The sequence below is a fragment of the Pelodiscus sinensis genome, chromosome 13, assembly GCF_049634645.1.
Source record: "Pelodiscus sinensis isolate JC-2024 chromosome 13, ASM4963464v1, whole genome shotgun sequence".
In the NCBI taxonomy this organism is placed as follows: Eukaryota; Metazoa; Chordata; order Testudines; family Trionychidae; genus Pelodiscus; species Pelodiscus sinensis.
The window spans coordinates 18,616,602-18,636,289 of NC_134723.1; the positions used below are offsets into that span (position 1 = coordinate 18,616,602).

The 19,688-nt window shown below is 46.3% G+C and overlaps 1 protein-coding gene across 1 annotated transcript in view; it reads right to left on the reverse strand.

Moving 5' to 3' along the window:
* Positions 1 to 19,688, reverse strand: part of LOC142831213 (uncharacterized) — a 58,659-nt gene that overhangs the window by 5,280 nt on the left and 33,691 nt on the right. The window contains exon 2 of the mRNA XM_075940787.1: positions 610 to 1,935. Within this exon, the coding sequence (XP_075796902.1) occupies positions 610 to 1,425 (816 nt within the window). The 5' untranslated portion in view covers positions 1,426 to 1,935. The remainder of the gene's footprint in view (positions 1 to 609; positions 1,936 to 19,688) is intronic.

Consider the following 19,688-nt stretch of genomic DNA (forward strand, 5'->3'; position numbering starts at 1 on the left):
TGTAATGCCAAATGATGCCGGTCTGTCTTTTGTGAGACCAGTTCTTACAAGGGAGTTGTGAACTTAATTTACACTTGTAAGAGAGATAACTAAATTGGAATTACTGGGGATTCTTTTCTCAGTGGGAAATTCCTCTCCCAGGGACTGTGTGTGTGTTCGAATCAACATGGGTACCAGCCGGGGCAGTTCTCGCAGCCTCAAGGCCAGCTTATTGACTTAATCGCTCTCTCGCCACTTATCTGTTTTTTCAGCTTCTCAGGATCAGATGAGCCAGCATAGACTATGCTGATTTTACTGCTCCTTCTCTGCCCTGTATGCTTCAGAGAGGCAAATAAGATGGATGATATGGGGGGTTGGTCTGTCTGGCTACAATGATACAACGGACTCTCCCGTCTGTTGGGTGACTAGACCCAGAGCTCCCCAGTTAGTGGTATGAGCTCCTAAAGCTTTGGAGAGGGCAGTCTTGAATTCAGTTATGGTTCCTGCCTGGGCATTCTCTATCTGTTCCCCTGCATTTTTAGGGTCCGAGACAGTATCCTCGGCCCATCACCCAATTCTCCATCGCTCATTCAGATTCTCCCACACATCTTTGGGGCATTTGCACTTTACCAAGATATGCATATCCTTCTTGTGTAAGCCATACATTTCCTCTAGGCTCTCCAGCTTGTCCCAAAATTCAGTATTTCTATGATTTCTCTTTAGGTCTGGTGAGTCTGCTAACAAGGACTGTTTCTCTAAGGGGGAGAATGCACGGTACACGGAGATGGTTTCAGAATGGAATCCTTGTGTAACCTGTCCCTCATTATCAACATTTCGAATCCTCCTGGTTTGTATCTTGATCGGGGCCATATGGGCAATCTGGTCCCCTTCAGTTAACATCAGTGCCTTCTCCCCATCCTTGGTGTTGTGCCCCACTGCCCCATATAGGGCTGGATACATAGGGGAGTAGGGGGGAGCATGCAGTGGCTTCTCCCCCGCACATGGAAGAGGTGGCGAAGTTGGTATGGTCGCGCTAGCTGAGAGATTAGTCTCTCCCTCTTGCTGACTAGCAGGTACAGCAGCTTGTGGGTTGCATTTTTCACTGCAGGGTGGATTTTTGCTCTTTAGAGCTTCAATTTCATCCCTCAGGGCTTTGTTTTCCTTTTCCTTTAACGTAAGGATATCTAGCAGGGCTATCACTGCTTTCTCGATTTTGCCATTCTTTTGTTCAGTCCACCACTGGATTAAATCCTTCTCTGATGCAGTTGCAGAATAACCTGCCTTCTTGACAGCAGCTTGTCGAGTCTGTGCATGTTTGTATTTTAGATACTCTTGTGGGCTGGCTTTCTCTTCTCCCTGTGATGTCATGGTCTCAATCTCTCCGCTTTCTTTATTACGGGTTTGTATCTCCCTTTTGCTTAACCCTTCGCTTTCCTTTTTCTTCATCTTTTCCCAACCTTGATTCGTGGGCACAGACCCTACAGATCAAGCGTTGGGGGTTTTATGGCGGCCACTGACACCCACACACCTGTGATGTGTTTTCCCCTGCTGAGTCAGCCTTTCCCTCTTATGATTTTCTGCATATAGCTTATACTGCACAGTCTTTGTGCCCTCAGGCTCCCTCCCACTGCTGGCTAGGTTGGGGATCTGCACTATTCGAGGGTGTATACGTCACGTGCCTGTTGGGAAGCCTCCAGCAGGTCTTGCAATGTTACATGCAATGAGGGAGTGGACCATCAGTTCTTACTGCCTGCCGCCTTGTGTACCCAGTCAATTCTGAGCTTAACATATGGCTCAATAACTCCCTGGTGGTTTTATCCAGTCCCTCCGTAACAGCCCCTTAGTTCAAACAGTATACTGCCCTCTTGTGCTTGTCCCCTCAGGCCTGCCTCTTATGCTTGGTTCACACACGTCCAGGTGTCTTGTGCCTCAAACGGGAACGGGACCAGGATGTATCTGAAGGAAATGAGAGATATCAACCCCTGGCCTAATGAGGTGGTACATAAACGTACTCACCTCTCTTTGGGTATAAGTCTCCGATCCCCCCTAGTTTAGCCCAGAACTCACTAACTTAACCAAAACATACATTAGATTATATATGTCACAGATGGACAGAGGAGAAGTGATTTGATAGGTCTAGCAGCGGAAGTGAGATATGCACATAAGTCAATGGTCTAAGACAGTTATACAGCATCTCCGCCCATGCCAATTAAACATGTTATCACTAATACAGGTAATTATTCCTAACAAGCTAAATGTGCCAACATAAACAGGATGGCAGCCCCCAGAATGAATATATTGCTGAAAGTTTGTTAGCCGAACTTGTGATGTCTAGGCAGGATGGACAACTCCATCCCCATCCTGGCACAGTCCTTGACATTCAAGCTCATTAATCTGAAAGCACAAGAGACAGTGAAACCCACACAGCCTGGGGTATCAGCCAGGCCTTATCAGAGTGAGAGAGCCCCTTTGGAATGTAGTTGCCATGGGAATCAAGGTCACAGTAATTGTTGAACTGTTTACTTCCCAAGCTTGGCCTGATACTTTCAGGTTAGAGTTTGTCAGTACTTGGCAAGATACCATGGACTACCTCAATTTACCCTACAAGTAGTTACTTGGTGCGTATTTTCCCCCAACAAAGGGCTTGAGTAATCAGTGGAGTTACAGTGATAACATCTCATAGGCTCCTTTGTCTGTATAGGAGATTTGGGACGGTAGCAGGAGAGTGGACTTCCGAAGTATTTCCAGTCTCTCTCTTCTCAGGGGTAAATCGGGGACTCTGCTTCCCCCGATTAAAACCCCTCTGAGATTTTCCCTTTCTAGGTGTTTGAGACTGCTCAAATTAATCAGCAAAGCAAGCAAGGATCTCTACGTTTTTGACTGATTTGTCCCATCAACACTGCTTTATATCATCATCATCAAACATGTCCAGGAACTGTTCCTGAACAATAAGATCAAGTGTGCTTTCAAAACTTGTGATCTCTGTCCCTCTCACACTTTTGTCTAGCCGATCTTTCATTTGGTTAACATAAGCCACATTACTTAGTCCTGCCCCTCTCTTAAGGATTTTAAATTTTACCCTGTAACTTTCAGGTGTAATCTGAAACTGTCTTAAAACCAAATCTTTAAATGTATCATGGTCTGAAGCGTCAGCAATAAACATTTTATTGAATTTGTCCAAGGCTCTCCCTTTCAATTTTGCAACCAGAGGTTACATCTACACTGCGCACTTGAAATAAGCTATTCTGGAATAGTTATTCCAAAATAGCTAAATTCAATATAGCTAGTCTACACTGCAGGGAAGCCTCAAAATTAGTCTGAGGAAGGCTTCCCTAATATAGACATGCTATTTCGATTTAGAGCGCCAGGAGGCAGTGGGGAGGAATAACTTGGAATGGCCCTGGGGAGGGGCTATTTCGAAATAGCAGCAGTGGAGCATCTACACATGACTTATTTCGAAATAGCTATTTCGGGATAGGTGTTATTCCTCATAGAACAAGGTTTACAGATTTAAGAAAAAGCAGTCTGTTATTTCGAAATAATGGAATGGCTGTGTAGAGGCTCACATTGTTATTTTGAAATAACGCTAATTATCTCAAAATAACAGTTCAGTGTAGATGCACCCAGAGTGAGCACTTTCTGTTCCTCAGGAATTGAATGGATGGTGCACAGTGTCTCAAAGGTGATGAAACAGAAGAAGCATGGCTAAAGCTTATTACAAACCTACCATAAAACTGTTCTTATTTCAATTAAACCTCCAAGCCAGGAAATCACTTTTTTCCCCATTGCGGTCTCTAGTTATCCTCCTGAGTATGTCCTGCCAGCCAAAGACAGCCAGCCTGTAAACTTTGCATGTTAAATAGTCTTTTGGGCAGAAGTTCTGTTTCTATGGAAAACTAGCTGGTCAGATGCTGCCAGTTGGGGTGGTCACATGGTTTCCTAAGGACCAACCACTGCTTAGATTTAAAGGACAAAGGAGGCTGTTTACAAATGACCACCCAGACCTGAGTATTAATCCCTTCTAGCCTACTACAAGATATGCCCATCCCATCACAACTGATATTTCAAATCCAAATCAATGTACATCAGTCAGCAAAGAATAAAAAATGAACAGTGTGGACTTCCATTTCCCTAAGCATCCTAGGAAAGCCCTTGCATTCAGTCCCAGTCACAGCCTTTGCATTCTTGCTATCCATACAGTTGTTCTGCTTCCCACAGAATTTAAGTGGCTTGTGGCTGAACCCAATGCTGCTCTGCCCCTGACTTTACAAAATGGTTGTAGAGCCCACCAAAGTGGTTCCTCTTGCTGTGTCTATCTCCCTGTAATATAATCTAAGGCTTATATCTAGACTACAGGTTTCTTTCGGAAGAGGTCTTCGGAAAACACTTCTTCCAAAAGAGAGCATCCACACTGCAAAAGTGCATCGAAAAAACGATCTGCTTTTTTGAAAGAGTGTCCAAACTGAATGGATGTTCTCTCGCACATGGGCAGTGAGTTATATGGGCTCGTGGGCTCCAGCAATATTCAGAGCCGGGGGCCCTGCTCCAGCAATATTTGGAGCTGGGTCTCTCCCCAGGCCCTGCCTGGAGCGGTCCCCAGCCCCCACCTGCCACACCCCCCCCCCCTTGCACGGCTCCCCAGTCCCGGACCGTCCCTGCCATGCACAGCGTTCAGTCGGCTCCCCCTTGCCGGCACGTGCTGCCGGCTGCTGCTGGCGTTTACAAGTGAGCAGGAGACGCCCGGGCGTGACGTTGTGCCATGCAGCCTAGTTCCGGGTTCGGAGTTCGGGGACTTCTGGGGCCGGAGCGCAGACTCTGGCCCTGCAAAGTGGAAGGCAGAAGGTAGGAGAAGGAAGGGGGAAAACTAGGGGGCAGGGGTGGGAGAGGAAGGGGCTTGTGCAGAGGGGGAGGAGGAAGAAAGGGGAAGGCACCAAGGGACAGCATGGAGAAGAAACAAATGCCAGGGGGCCAAGTGGAGACAATGAGGAAAAGGGCAGGAGGGGAGGTGTCAGGGGGAGGGGGAACAGGATGATGCTGGGAGAGGAGAGAGTAAGGGCATTGGGGGCTAAAGGGGGGAGGGGGAGGTGCTGGGAGAAGGCTTGAAAGGAGGGGTGGGCATGAGAAAGGTGGGGATGGAGCAAGTCATGTGTGAGGGCACAGAGGGGCATGAGGGAAATAGGGGCAGAGGGTGGTGAGGGGGTGGGCATCAGGGAAAAAAAGGGCAAAGGGGGCAGGGGCAGTAAGGGAAGGGGGAGGCACCAGGGGGGTGCAGGGCTAAGAGAAGGTGCAGGTGTCAGGGGATTCTGGGGATGAAGCAGAAGGGCAGACACCTGCATGGGAGGGACCAGCACCAGAGGAGAGTGGCAGGGCAGGTGTGTAGAGGGAGGTGTTAGAAGAGGAGATGAGGAGGGGTAGCTCACATGATCAGAGTGGGGCTACTGGAGGAGTGGGCACAGGCGAGAGAGAAGGGCTGGTGGAGGGGAACAGGTCGCAGGAGGGCTGAGGGCAGTGAAAAGGGCAGGAGTCAGGACAGCAGAAGAGGGTGAGGAGTTGGGGGGCAGCAGACACCAGGGGAGCTGATGGAGCAAGAGGAGGAGACATGGCAGCAGAGAAAAGATAAAGGTTTATAAAATATTTATTAATAACACAATGGCACATCCAAACAAGCCACATAAACTCAGTACAGGTGGGAACACAAAATTCATTCTGCTCACGGGAGGAAACTCTTAGGCTACGTCTACACTGGTGGCTTCTTGCTCAAGGGTACTTGTGCAAGAAGTCTTGCGCAAGAACACGTCCACACTGCCATGTGCGAGCTGTGCTTTTGCGCAAGAGCATCCATGGCAGCGTGGACGCTCTCTTGCACAAGAAAGCTCCAATGGCCATTTTAGTTATAGGGGTTTCATGCGCAAGATATCCCGGCCGAGCATCCACACTGCCCTCTTGCGCAAGAGAGCTTACACCTGTTAGAAAAGAGCGTAGCTCTTGTGTAAGATGCCCTCTCTTACCACGCCGTACTGTAAATTTCCTTGCACAAGAGTAGGCGGGCAGTGTGGATGCTCTGTGGGTTCTTGCACAAGAAAGGCTATACTTGCGCAAAAAGCCACCAGTGTAGACATAGCCTTAGAGGGAACACTTCCCCCCAGTCTCTCTGCCCCCAAGTTAATGTCACACATATTGGGTTAATGCAATTGCAGGATAGTTGCATGAGGGGGGTTTGGTGGGGGCCAAAGTAATCCCCGTTGGTAGGAGGATGGTGGGAAAAGTCCTTCGAGAGGGGTGACATGACACCTTTTACTTCTGGTCACGTGTCCATCTTGCCCCGAGCGTGTTACCTACAGAGGTCTGGTTAACGGGGGTCAGGAACGTGGTTAACGGGAGTCAGGGGGTGTGGCTAATGGGGGTCAGGGCATGGTTAACAGGGGGTGTGGCTAATGGAGCACCACCAAAAATTATACAATCCTGCCTCCCCTGCTTTCGCATGTAAGCTGTGATTGCTATGGACAGATGGGCCACCAGGGTACCTGTACTTTTTCCTCTTTCCTCTTCTTCTGAAAGAACTCCCTCTTCCCCATCCACACACACCTTTTTGTGACAGAGCCCTTTCGCAAAAAGGCTTATTCCTCATAGAATGAGGATTACTAATGCTGGAAAAAAACCTCTGTTCTTCCCAGGCTTCATTTGCATCTTGCCGGGTGCCGCCATTTTTAAATCCCCGTTAGTGCGGACTCCGTGCCCGCGGTACATGCGGCACGGAGTCGGTAGTTCGAATTAGGCTTTCTAATTCGAACTACCATTACTCCTCGTGGAACGAGGTGTACCGGTAGTTCGAATTAGAAAGCCTAATTCGAACTACCTACTCCATGCCACCTGTAGCTGCGGGCACGGAGTCCGCACTAACGGGGATTTAAAAATGGCGGCGCCCGGCAAGATGCAAATGAAGCCCGGGATATTTAAATCCCGGGCTTCATTTGCAACTTCGAATGCCTACATTACCCACCCTAGTTCGAACTAGGGTGGTAGTGTAGACATACTCTTATAGAAGAATATGGATCTGGAATAGTTCAGAAAGTCAGACAAACCTTTGAAGTTTTGGCTCCATCATTGTTTGTTTCAGGGCAACCTGATAACCCCGTGAGCTGAGTCTGTTCTCCTTCCACTTCCCTCCATGTTTTCATGCGAGTGTGAGTGCACTTAGGATGCCATTTCACCTTACCTCTTGCTAGTGTAAAGCAGCCATTATTGTATCAGTCTCTCCAAAACTACACAATCAGGCTAGGTCTACACTACAGAGTTTTTGCACAAAAACTCGTGGAGCATCCATATCTCAAGCACGTTTTTACACAAGTAAAATGAAAGAACAGAGGGGTTTTTCTGCAAAAAGCTTCTTGTGCAAGAAGCCTGTAATGTAGATGTAGCCCCAATGTGGTTTAGCCTTTCCTGTCTTCCTACCACATTGCCAAGTGGCTTTCCTCATCCAGACAGCAGATGGAGCCAGCCCATATCTCCAGGTTGTTTGAGCCAGCAGGTCACTCAAATTGCTAGATCTGTTAGCAAGAATAACCTGGAATGCGTCTACCTCCAGATGACACTGTGCAAAACAGACTAACCAAAAGTGCCCCTTCACTAAGCTTGTCAATAGGTCTCCTCAAGTCATGGCAGCTAGCTAGGTCGAGTAGCTCTTACCATCAACATGCCAATGGCAGGGGACAACCCATATGACAGTTATTCAGGAGCACTGGGAAGACTGTTTCAATGTGAAACTCATATCTGCTGGCCCTGTGTGAGTACTGTGACCTGCAGAGCAAGAAGTTAGTCCCAAACCACCAATGCCTCTAGCCACTATCTCTGGTCTCCCATCACACAGCAAATATTCTTTACTGTCATCAAGGAGATCATGGTCACTAGCAGAGGCCCTTTCCTGGTATTGACAACTCAAAGCTTAAATAAGACATTTGGTATAAATTTTTAAGGTGTGTGTGGAGGAGAGAAGAGATGATTTATAATTTCCTTTCAACCTTTGGGCAGGTCAGGTAAGTGTTTGGTTTATTTCCCCAAATGCCTCATACCTACCACATTTGGGCTTTGTCTATACTGCCAGTTTTTGTGGCAGAAAATATGCTAATGAGGGACTCATTAGCATAAATTGTGACATCATTAGCATATTTTCTGCTGTTTCTTTTTGCACAAAGGGGTTTTGCACAAAAAGAAGCAGTGTGGATGGTGTTTTTTTGCAGCAAAATCCCCATTTTGCACAAGATCCTTATGCCTGTCCCGGAGAGACATAAGGAGCTTGCGCAAAATGGGGGTTTTGCGCAAAAAAAAAGTCCACACTGCTGCTTTTTGTGGCAAAAACCCTTGTGTAAAAAAACTCAGCATAAAATATGTTACTGAAGTCACGAGCTATACTAATGAGCCCTTCATCTGCATATTTTCTGATGCAAAAACTGTGTAGACAAAGCCTTGGCGTTTGAGAATTGTTTCTTAGGGGAAAACTGCACAAGTCAACGGACATCCTTTGGGATGCGGGGTTCATATAGCATGAACACTTAAAGGATTAGAAGGAATCTGTAACAGATATATACACAGTCTATATATATATATATATATATATATATGTAATCATGTCGGATATGTAACAGATTACTTACTGGATCCTTGCAGATTACGTACAGTAAATTGTAATAGCCACTTAAATAAGCTAGCTCAGAAATTGAGGTTCCACTATTTATTCAAGAAACAGATTCAGTTTGTCTTTTCATATGCCTTTATCTATTAGTTCTCCTATGCCAGGTGACAAATTGTAACCACCACCAGGCAGATATGAATCTGGGACCTCCGCAGTGGAGTATAGAAGCCTCTACCCTCTGAGCTAAAAAGCCAGTTGGCGCCAAACCCATGCTGTAGAGGTCTCTTGGTCTTAACTGTTGCTGTGGTCTAGGTGTCACTTGCATTGCTTAGTAACCACACTAGGTGTGTTGGTTACACACTTCCCCTAGACGAGGAAGTGCATCCTGAGCTTCAGAGACCCAGTTAAAATCCCAGATTACGACATCCCAGTATGTCAGATTAAGCAACTAGACAAGTTCTTCACTTACATTGCTCTTTTCTGTTTGTTTGCACCGAGCATGGATTCTAACAAATGCCATTATTTTTCTGCATGGCACAGAGGCATTTTATGAACAGCCACAGAACCATAAAATGTACAATTAGAAGGCATTTGTGTTCTTATTGGCTGTGTCTACATTGGCACCCTTTTCTGGAAAAGGGATGCTAATGAGACCAGTCGGAATTGCAAATGCCACGGGGGATTTAAATATCCCTCGCAGCATTTGCATGAACATGGCTGCCGCTTTTTTCCGGCTCAGGGCTTGCCAGAGAAAAGCGCCAGTCTAGACGGGATCTTTCGGAAAATAAAGCCTTTTCCGGAAGATCTCCTTTCCTGATTTTGAGAGGAATAAGGGATCTTCCGGAAAAGGCTTTATTTTCCAAAAGATCCCGTCTAGACTGGCGCTTTTCTCTGGCAAAGCCCCGAGTCGGAAAAAAGCGGCAGCCATGTTCATGCAAATGCTGCGGGGTATATTTAAATCCCCCACGGCATTTGCAATTCTGACTGGTCTCATTAGCATCCCTTTTCCAGAAAAGGGTGCCAATGTAGACACAGCCATTGAGTTTAACTCCTTGGAGGAAAAGGAGTAATTTCTATTTTGCTGTATAGGACCTTGCCTACCTTACACCTTTGCTTTTCTCTGATTATTTCCACGATCCTAAACCAGTTTCATTTTTAAATATACCTCCACATCTGGCTGTGCTTGGTGTCTGAACTATGTCACATCCACGGGTGCCTGCTGGCAGAATTTGAAAGAAAAGGGGAGAGATTGGAATCTCAACCTGAAACATGAGAATGAAAGCAATATATCCATACAAGGACAGTATCTGGGGCAACAGGCACATGTTAGAAGAAGAGAACATTTCAGTAAGAAAATTATTTTTTCCTTTCACATACCAGGGTTTCAGCAACTGCTAAGCCTTGGCTAGCAGAATCCCACACCAAATGTTATACTTGCCTAGGCAACAAAGGCCCCCTCCCTGTTTCTATAACTAAACTGACTCTTTCAGAGTATTGCCAACCCCTGACATTAGTCATGCCCCAAAGATCCTTGGATTGGCTTTAAAGATTGGCTTTAAAATGTCTATAAATGTTGGGTTTCTTTTATATACCTTCTGGGTGTTTGAAACTTTTAGGGTAAACTATGGTTATATTTTCAGGCTCTTCTCCAAAACATTGACTAGAAAATTCCATTGCTAAAATAAAAGAAAGACAGAGTTGAGATTAGTGTATTCCCAAGACTGCAGCAGCTGGGGTTTTAAGCAACATCCCAAGTCTTGCAGTTTGAGAGCTGGCAGCACTGCTTTTTGAGAAAGGGGTTGTGCCAGTTATTGGGAATCTCTGTCATGAAAATCTCTACTGATTTGGTAGAACTTTTTTATCAAAAACCTGAGAGAGGTCCAAACCACCAAGCATCTAAGCTAACTTCTTGCTCTGCAGGTCACAGTACTCACACAGGGCCAGCAGATATGAGTCTCACACTGAAACACTCTTCCCAGTGCTCCTGAATTACTGTCATATGGGTTGTCCCCTACCATTGGCATGTTGATAGTAAAAGCTACTCAACCTAGCTAGCTGCCATGACTTGAGGGGACCTTTGACAAGCCAAAGGCAGATGTCTCTAGAAGAAGAGACCCAAATGAAGATTATGCAACTGAAAGATTACTGTAATGTACTCAGCAAGAGGCTAATCTTGCAGACCATTTGAAAATAACAGCAGAGCTGGAAGTTGCTGCCTGCTAGTGTGGTAGCGTGCACAGCAGAGAGCTTGTAAGATTGGTTTTCTACACATTATGCAAATCTGTTTATCTCTCTATATATCACCTATGGCCTTCCTGGTTTGAGTCATGACAATCTGAGAAATTCCTCTAGCTAGATGTGTTGCCACAGGCACCAAGATTAGCTAGGTCTCTTGAGCTACCAGTCCCTACACTGAAATGCCCAGAAACTAATGATAGGGCATTTTTAGTTGAGGCTCCCCAGCTCCAGAGCACCTTCGTGTTAGAGGCTGTTGATTTTCAGACCGTGGTGTAAGGCCCATATCATCTCATAGGCTTTGCTTGAAGAAAGTTGCAATGGGTGGGGCAGATAATGTGACTATTATGTTATGGAGGGGTTTGTGACCTGCCTTTATGACACCCCACCACAGAATAAACTAATCAGCGTTTTCTCTCTGAGCTGCTGTTGGCTAACACAATTACATGTTATCTTGTGTTCAGGACTGACGGTATTGTTCCAATATAAACCTATGTGTGTTCTTTTTTCAAAATTGCTCAGCCCTCAGAGACTGTGCTGGATCACTCTATACCAGGGGTTCCCAAACATTTTGACACGGGGACCAGTAAATCCATTCATGAGCTTTTGGAGGACTGGTAACATTCATTTGCATATTTGCATATTCATTAAGCAAATGATGACCATGCAAATAAATTGTTTCTGGTCCTCCCAAAGCCCCCAGTACCAGCTTTAGCAAAGCTTTTGATATGGTCACTCACAATAGTCTTGCCAGCAAGTTAAGGGAATGTGGATTGGATAAATGGACTGTAAGATAAATAGAAAGCTGGCTATACCAGGGTTTCCCAAACTTTTTACTTTAGTTGGAACCCAGTTTTTTTCAGTACTGTTTTTTTGCAGCCCCAAAATATAAACGCATATAAAAAAATGAAAAATGAATAATTTTTCACTGTTTCACCTGGCTGCATCCTCCACCCAGCCTGGGCCAGGGCTTGGGGTACCCGGTGCCACACAGGCACTCCAGGAGGCGGGAGCAGGAGCAGATTGGGGGTAGGGTATCTGGCTAGGAGGGAGGGTACAAGGAGGGCACTTGAGTAGGAGTTGGACCTCCCTGCTCTGGCACCCTCTGGACCTGACTGGACCCAGACAAGGGATTTTTTGGCCCAGGGGAGGCCATTTCAGGGCTCCTGGTTCCCTCCCTCCCCACTAGACTTCTTTGCACCTCCCTCCCCTGCAACCCAACTGAGCTGCCCACTCCAGCTAGTTCCCTGCACCTCCCCCAAAACCATCCCCCACAATCCAAGGGAGTGCAGCACCAGTTCCCTGCAGCCACTCACAGCCCAGCTGAGCTACCCTTCTGTTCCCTATGCCTTCCCCCATCCACCTCAGCCCAGTTGAGCCCTGCACTGGTTCCATGCATGGCTCCCCCACAGCACAACTGAGCCCTATTTCCCTGCACCTCCCCCCAAACCCCGCAAAACTGCTGAGCCCCACTCTGATTTCCTGCCCCTCCGACACTTTGAGTCTAGCCCCTGTTCCTGGCACCTCCCTCCTCCTGCAAGCAAACTGAGCTCTGAGCTCTGCACCTCCTCCCCCACCCCCACAGCTCAGCCCAGCACCCTGCACCTCCTTACTCCCGCAGCCCAGCTGAGCTCCATTTCCCTGCACCTCCCCCCAAACTGCGTAGACATGCTGAGCCCAGTGGTGATGCCCTGCCCCTCCCTCCCTTCCCTTGAGTCCAGAGCTGGGTTGCTGGCACCTCCCTCCTCCTGCAGCCCAGGTGAGCCTAGTGCCCCGCACTTCCCCGCAGCCCAGCCCTGCACCCCCCTAGTGTGGTGCTTGGGGGCAACTGCCCTCCCTCTGCTCCCCCCTCGCAACGTCTCTGCCGGGAGCCCAGGACATCAGGCTGCATCCTCCACCCAACCCGGCTCAGGGTTTGGGGGACCCGGCGCCGCACAGGGAATCCAGGAGCCTGGAACACCCTGGCAGCCATGCTGAGGCCCGGTACTTTTTTCCTGCGGACCGGTCCCGGGCCACGGCCCATAGTTTGGGAAATGCTGCCCTATACATTTAGAAATTAAGAAGTTATTTCACGTGAGTTGTGCAAAGAGCAATGCAGATGGAATTCAGGTCTGAACAAGTGAAGCCAGGAAAGATTCTGCTGTGTGTCTGCCCAACAATGAAAACACATTGTCATCAAAGTGGCTAGGGTCTTTTGTCCTTTCTTGACTTATATGTGTGCAGAATGAATTGTGAAATAGCTAGTTTAAAGGGAAACAAGTGTACAGAATGCTGTGTCATAACTCTCTGTCAGAACAGTGGCTTGTCACTTGCACATAACAGGAAGAGGCTATTGGCTCTATCAGTATAAAATCTCTTTAAAATATAGGTGTTATATTCATTACTGGTGGAAATTTATGATTCTTGAGAAGCAAACAAAGCTGAGTATGTCCGATAAATAGCCTGAAAACCTGCATCTGTTTTTAATACATAGGTATTCTGGGGTTTTGTATAAATTGGGGAATCAAACAAGTGTCCTAGAGCTCTATCATGCAACTAGCAGAAAGCACCCTCAACTGCTACTAAAGACAGCAGGACTTGAGAGTGCTTGAGGATCAATGCTCTAATAGACACAGGGAAGTAAACCCTGGGGTTCAATTCTGCCAGGGTTCATGCAGCCATTTTCTCTTCATTAGAGTCACACACCAGAGTTTTGAGCTGAGAGCCTATCCCCGATCCTGCCTTTTTACACTAGTCAAAAGGTCTAGAGTTGAGCAGAGTAAAGGGGCCCTAAAATCCCCAGTTCCAGCTGGGGGAGGTTCCCCCAGCACAGCACAAGCTGTCTGTCTTCCCAAAATCTGCCCACAAAGCCTGGGCTCAGGGAGTGAGCTGAGGTGAGGTTTGGGTCAAGTTAGAGAGACATTTCAGGGACAATGTCATAGCACTGCACCCCTAGTGCAGCCCCTATTGTCCCAGAGTTAAGTTGTGCTAAAAGCATGTCCGGCCCACTTACAAAAATACCTAATCTCTCCGCTGCATGGATTCTGTGCTGGGCTGATCAGCAGTGCAGCCCAAAGTCTCACCGCTGATTTGCATATTGTGCTCATCTCTCACAAGCCCGCTTTGTCAACCCTATTTTTGTTTGCAGCTGTAAAAAAAAGAACAAAAAACCCAAAAATTCTCACTGTTACTTTGCTATCTTCATTTCTTATTGTAGTTACCTCCATCTTAGTCACCTATATTCATCTTTCTGATTGATACATAGATATGAAGTACAGGCTAGGGATGTAAGTGAGTAATAGACTATCTGACAAGCCTAGGCTTAATGGGAAGTCGAGTCAATTACTTGACTACTCACATTTACACACACACACACCCCTCTGTATCAGAGGCAGACATGCTGGTGACAAGGAAAGCTGCCGCGAAGCACGGACCGGGGATGCTGGACCCAGCACAAGCCAGGACTGAGTAAGCCCTGCTCAGTCACAGCTCATACCAGGTCCAGGAGCTACCCCTCTCCCGCTGCTGTGGCTCTGCACTTTAAATGTAGTAGGAGCTGGGCTGCTTGCCCACCCTGCTCTTACTACATTTACACTGCAGAGCCGCAGCAGGGGAGTAGCTCCTGGACCTGGCACAAGACAGGACTGAGGCTTCCTCCCTTATCGACTAATTGTGAGGTGGATAGAAATTCTTCCTCACATCCCTAGTACAGGCTGAACCTCTCTAGTCCGGCACCCTCAGGACCTGACTGGTGCTAAACCAGAGAATTTGCCAAACCCTAGGTCAATATTGTCTAGCAGTATTACCAACACTTCCACTGCTTTCTGGACTCTTAGAAGAATTTTAGAGGTAAATTAGAGCTAAATAACAGGACAGAACACTGATAGCCAGACTGGTGATTATAAACAAACTTTTTTATAAACCCACAGGCAACCTAACCATACTATGATAAGTGGTCAGCTGACTAATTAGATCCATTCCAGACCATGGGTGTTGCCAGACCAAAGAGTGCCAGACTAGAGAGGTATAAAATGTAATACATTAAGGTCCAAATATTCAGATTAGCCTTAATCATTTTTTCAATTAAAAGTCTACACCTGCAAGGTATTTATTAGTTTCCATGTATCTTAAAGTGTTCCCATGTGCAGCTTGGGGTGGCATAGCATATAATAAACTAAGAAGTAGAACCCGTCCTCAGGAGATGAACTCCTTTCAATCCAAATTCTTTCACTAGCTCAGCTCTCTGTCCTAAGAAGAACTAAGGAGAAAAGCCAGGCCTAAAATATCAACCACTCTAGGCTCTAGCATACTGATGGGGACCAGAATTCTCATTCCTGGAGACTCTTCCTCTCTCCTTTGAATCAAAGCAGGGAGATTGTTAGCCTTGGTTAATCTTGTTGGGTGTTGTGAGAGCTTCATGTATTAAAACCATCTTCTCGAATTGAATCCAGAAACAAACTGGAATACAATGCTGATCCTGGAGCATAGTGGTACCAATCTGTGGCTACATGTCAAATACAGCGGACCAGTCTGCAGCTGAGAGCACTATGAACTACTGTAGCAAGAAACAGAGAAAAAAATATTTAAAAAGGTGTATATTCACAGCCACCACTTTGGTTAGCTGGAGGCTCTGCAAGACACCAAAGTAGCAATCATAAGTAACAAGCTGTGGGCACATCTACTCAGCTAAGGGTGCTGATTTAATCTCCAGGGTTTCTCATGGTGGTTTTCCCCCCTAGCCAACCAGCATCAGCTCAGATAAAGTTGAGATAGTCTTAGGGTTTGTTTCTATGGGGAAATCAACCAAAATACCTACTGCAGACTAGTTCCTCATATAGACACTTTTCTGGAATAAAACATTTTATTCAGAATAACTAGGGGAAGGGAATCACATGCTACAGCAGATGTGATGTATCTTGATTTCATTGAGGCTTTTGATCCTGCCTCTCGTGACCATCTTATTAGCTAACTAGGGAAATATATCTGAGAAAATCCTCCCATAAGGTGGATGCACAGCTCTTTAGAAAATAACACTCAGAAAATAGTTATCAATGGCTCACAGTCAAGTTCTAAGGACATAGTGAAGGGGGTCTCTCAGGGTTCTGTTCTGGGTCTATTTCTATTCAGTAGTTTTGTACATGGGCAGAGGGTATCAAAGACTGGGGAAGATAAGCTGTCCCAAACAGTCTTGTGTGGCCCTGCCCATGCTCCATCCCCAGGTCTCCTGCCCTTGCCCTGTCATTTCCCCTCAGCATAAGCCCCTTCCTCTCTTCACCTTCCCCTTACAGGCCCATATGCAGGAATTTCTGGAGGGCGGGGGTTGTTGCAAATGTGGACTGCAAGGGTGCAAATGAACCCCCTCTTCCGATGGTCCTCCAAGTAAGCATTGGTTTAAGTTGTTATTATATGGTTCAGCCATCAAGAGCACTGGGTGAGTACCTACACTTTAGAAATGTAAAGAAATAACTGAATATATAGGGATGTTAGAAGGATGAACTAGTTCATTAGAAGGAAGATTTTTTTCTTAACTCTTAACTCTTTCTTAACTCTTCTCTTTCTGAATGTTGTCCCCTTACTCTTAATTATACCTGCCCATACCTCCTTGAAGAACTTCTCTCATTCCCAAACAGTGTAGTTGTTGTAGTTGTGTGGTCCCATGATACTAGAGAAAGAATTTGGTCCAATAAAAGATATTACTTCACGCACCTTGCTTCTCTCTGTCCTCACTGTTTAAAAGGTTGCCTTCTCTCCAGTATCACAGTGGTTTAGATGGAATTTCAGTTGATACCTTTTCTTATACACATTTTCCATAGCTATTTCATCTGAAAAAAAATCTGGCAACTTTGGAACTCAAGCCCACCTAGAATAGTTAATATTGGGAAGTGGTAGACGGGAAACACTGCCTGCTGAGCTCAGTTTGACCACTTCCATTGTTTGTGGCTGTCAAAGTGTGTGATGATATTTTTATAACCTCTTTAAAGAAATGTGAAATATATTAAGGCTCCCACTGAAACGGTTATCATTGTCAGAAAGAAAGCCCATTGCTTTTATGACGGTGCCTAGATTTTGAATCAGTATTTCCATCTCTTGTGGTTTTATTGTCAATCTCATGGTATCTGATGTTCTTAAAGTTCTTGGATTCATGTGATTACAAGAGATTTTCAGCTTTCAGTTAGAAAGAAGATTGGTTTCTAGCCCCTATGGCTGAAGCAAAAAATTGAAAACCTGGACCCTAAAGGCACTAACCACCAGATGGCAAATTAAAAGCCAGCCCCCCTTTAATTCTTGTTCATTTTTAAGCCAATATCATGATTTTGAAATTTACTGTTAATAATGCTGCAAGCTGCACTGTCACTTTAAAGTTTTCTTCCTCCAATATTGGGGAAGGTTGAAAACAGAATTCTGTTTGTGTCAAATGGCATCTCTCTGCAGAGACCCAGCAGACATCATTCTCTGCCTTACAAACAGGTCCCTGTAGAGATGAACAATAGTTTTCTTTGCAAATGGTTTAATAGAATGCAATATGTTGTTTAATTTGTAGGTATCCCATGCATGCAGTGATCAAATTGATCAAAGTGATCACCATTCATTTACGTTAAAGCTTCATTTCCAAAGGGCAACAGATTTATTCTGTAAAAATGTGTATGAACTTACCGTGTCCATAGGTATAATTGCAAAAAATAATTAAATGCCTTTGAAAAATGGATAATTTGTACATGCATACAAATATTTAGGAGCCAATTGAAAACAAGGGAGCTTTGCAGCCTTCTTTAAAAATCTGTCACCTGAACAATGTGTTCTAACTCTTATACTGAGGGTGCATCTACACAGCACCCTAAACTCAAAATAAAATACGCAGTTTGTGCTACGTAAATTGTGTATCTTATTTCAAATCTATTTTGAAATAGCTTATTTTGAAATTTGGTGCCTCTACAGAGTGCCAAATTTTGAAATAACTTGCTATTTCAAGACATCCCTTAACCCTCGTGAAATGAGGGTTACTGGGATGTCAAAATAGCCCACCCGTTATTTTGAAAAATATTTCAAAATAATGGGCAGCTTGTGTAGACATGGGGTAGCTATTTTGGAATACCTCCGGTATCCTGAAATAGTTGATGTACCCTAAGGCAATAAACTCAAACATTGCAGCTTATAACAGTTACTGTAGTATCTGGACCTTTTGCTGTTGCAGGTTCCGGTATTTTAGAGTTCAAGACTAGCTTTTTTCCATTTCATTGCATGTTCAAAAATGAGAACCATTTCTATCACCATTTCTGCTTCAGATGACACCCTTTTAATTGACACGGACCCGTTTTGCAGTGTAAATGAGTCTAGTCTGGTATGGAAAAAGTGAATAAGGAAAAGTTATTTACTTATTCCCACAATATAAAAACTAGGGGTCACCAAACGCAATTAATAGGCAGCAGGTTTAAAACAAACAAAAGGAAGTTTTTCTTCACTTGGCGCACAGTCAACCTTTGGAACTCCTTGCCAGAGGATGTGGTGAGGCTAGAACTTTAACAGGGTTCAAAAAAGAGCTCGATAGATTCATAGAGGTGAGATCCATCAATGGCTATTGGCCAGGATGGGTAGGAATGATGTCCCTAGCCTCTGTTTCTCTGGAGGTGGGTGTCAGGGGATGGATCACGTGAGGATTACCTGTTGTGATCCCTCCGTCTGGGGCATCTGGTATTGACCACTGTCGGCAGACAGGATACTGGGCTAGATGGACCTTTGATCTGACCCAGTATGGCCATTCTTATGTTCCAGAGGAGTGCAAAACAGGAACCCTGGGGGCTAAGAGCAGGACGTGGCTTTGCAGGATATGCAGTGCTGGACATGGGCAAGGCAGAGGAAAACATGGAATCCCACCAAGCAGAACTGGGAAGGAGGGGCGTACCATACAGCATAGGACTTTTACAAGCCACCTGAAGCTGGTCTGTGGAGCCCTTGGCACTGGGGGACAAAGACATGCCAGGGAGGAAGGGCAGCTCGCAGCATGGCTCTGGGCTCTCTCCAGAGTGACATGTACCTGTGTCCTGAGGCCAAGTGATAGCTGAGAAGTGGGCAAGCAGCAGCAGTAACCACAAGGGAGAGCAGACGCACCTCAAAGCCCCACTGACTGCAGCTCTGCTCCCCGGGACCCGGCCGGTGGGGAGGAGGCGCATGGGACTCAGGGTGCTTTTGCCTTGGAGGCACCTTAGCACCAGCCCAGAGCATGTATGGAGTTTAAGTGGTGCCTGGTGGTGGCTCGATGACCACGGGGGCAAGAGGCTGCAGGGAGAGCCCCACATCCCCCAGTCATCCCCCGGGCCTGGCTCCTGTGGGTGGGTGAGGAAATCAGCCCTAGTCTTGCCCCAGCCAGCCAGAGTACAGGAAAGGGAGGGTCAGACTGCCTTCCCCCAGCTGGCTGGCGCACAGGAGGGGGAGGTTTGGGCAGCACACCATTCCTGCCTTCCTGCAGCTGCCTGGAGCATGCTTGCTTGGGGGATCCCAAGTTTGCACCCTTCGCAGTCCCCCTGCATACCAGCTTGTGTGTGGTAGCTGCCCAGCTGCTCCTGGGGAGGGGAAGCCCACAACTTGGCCCCACTCTGGAGCAGATGAGCAGCCACTATACAGCCCTGCTGAGAAGGTGTCAATTTTCATAAGGCATAGGGGAAGCTGGGAGACATCCCCCATTTCTCCTTCTGACATACATCAGAGGCTCTGTGTCCCCCACATGTCCTTGTGCCCCATTTTACCCTCACCCCATGCCAGGAGCTCTCTGTGACCTCCCATTTTTCCCTTTTCAACTCCATATCAGGATCCTCCATTCTCACCCTCCCTGCATACTTAGATTCCCTTTTGTCCCCTCCATTCCAAGGAA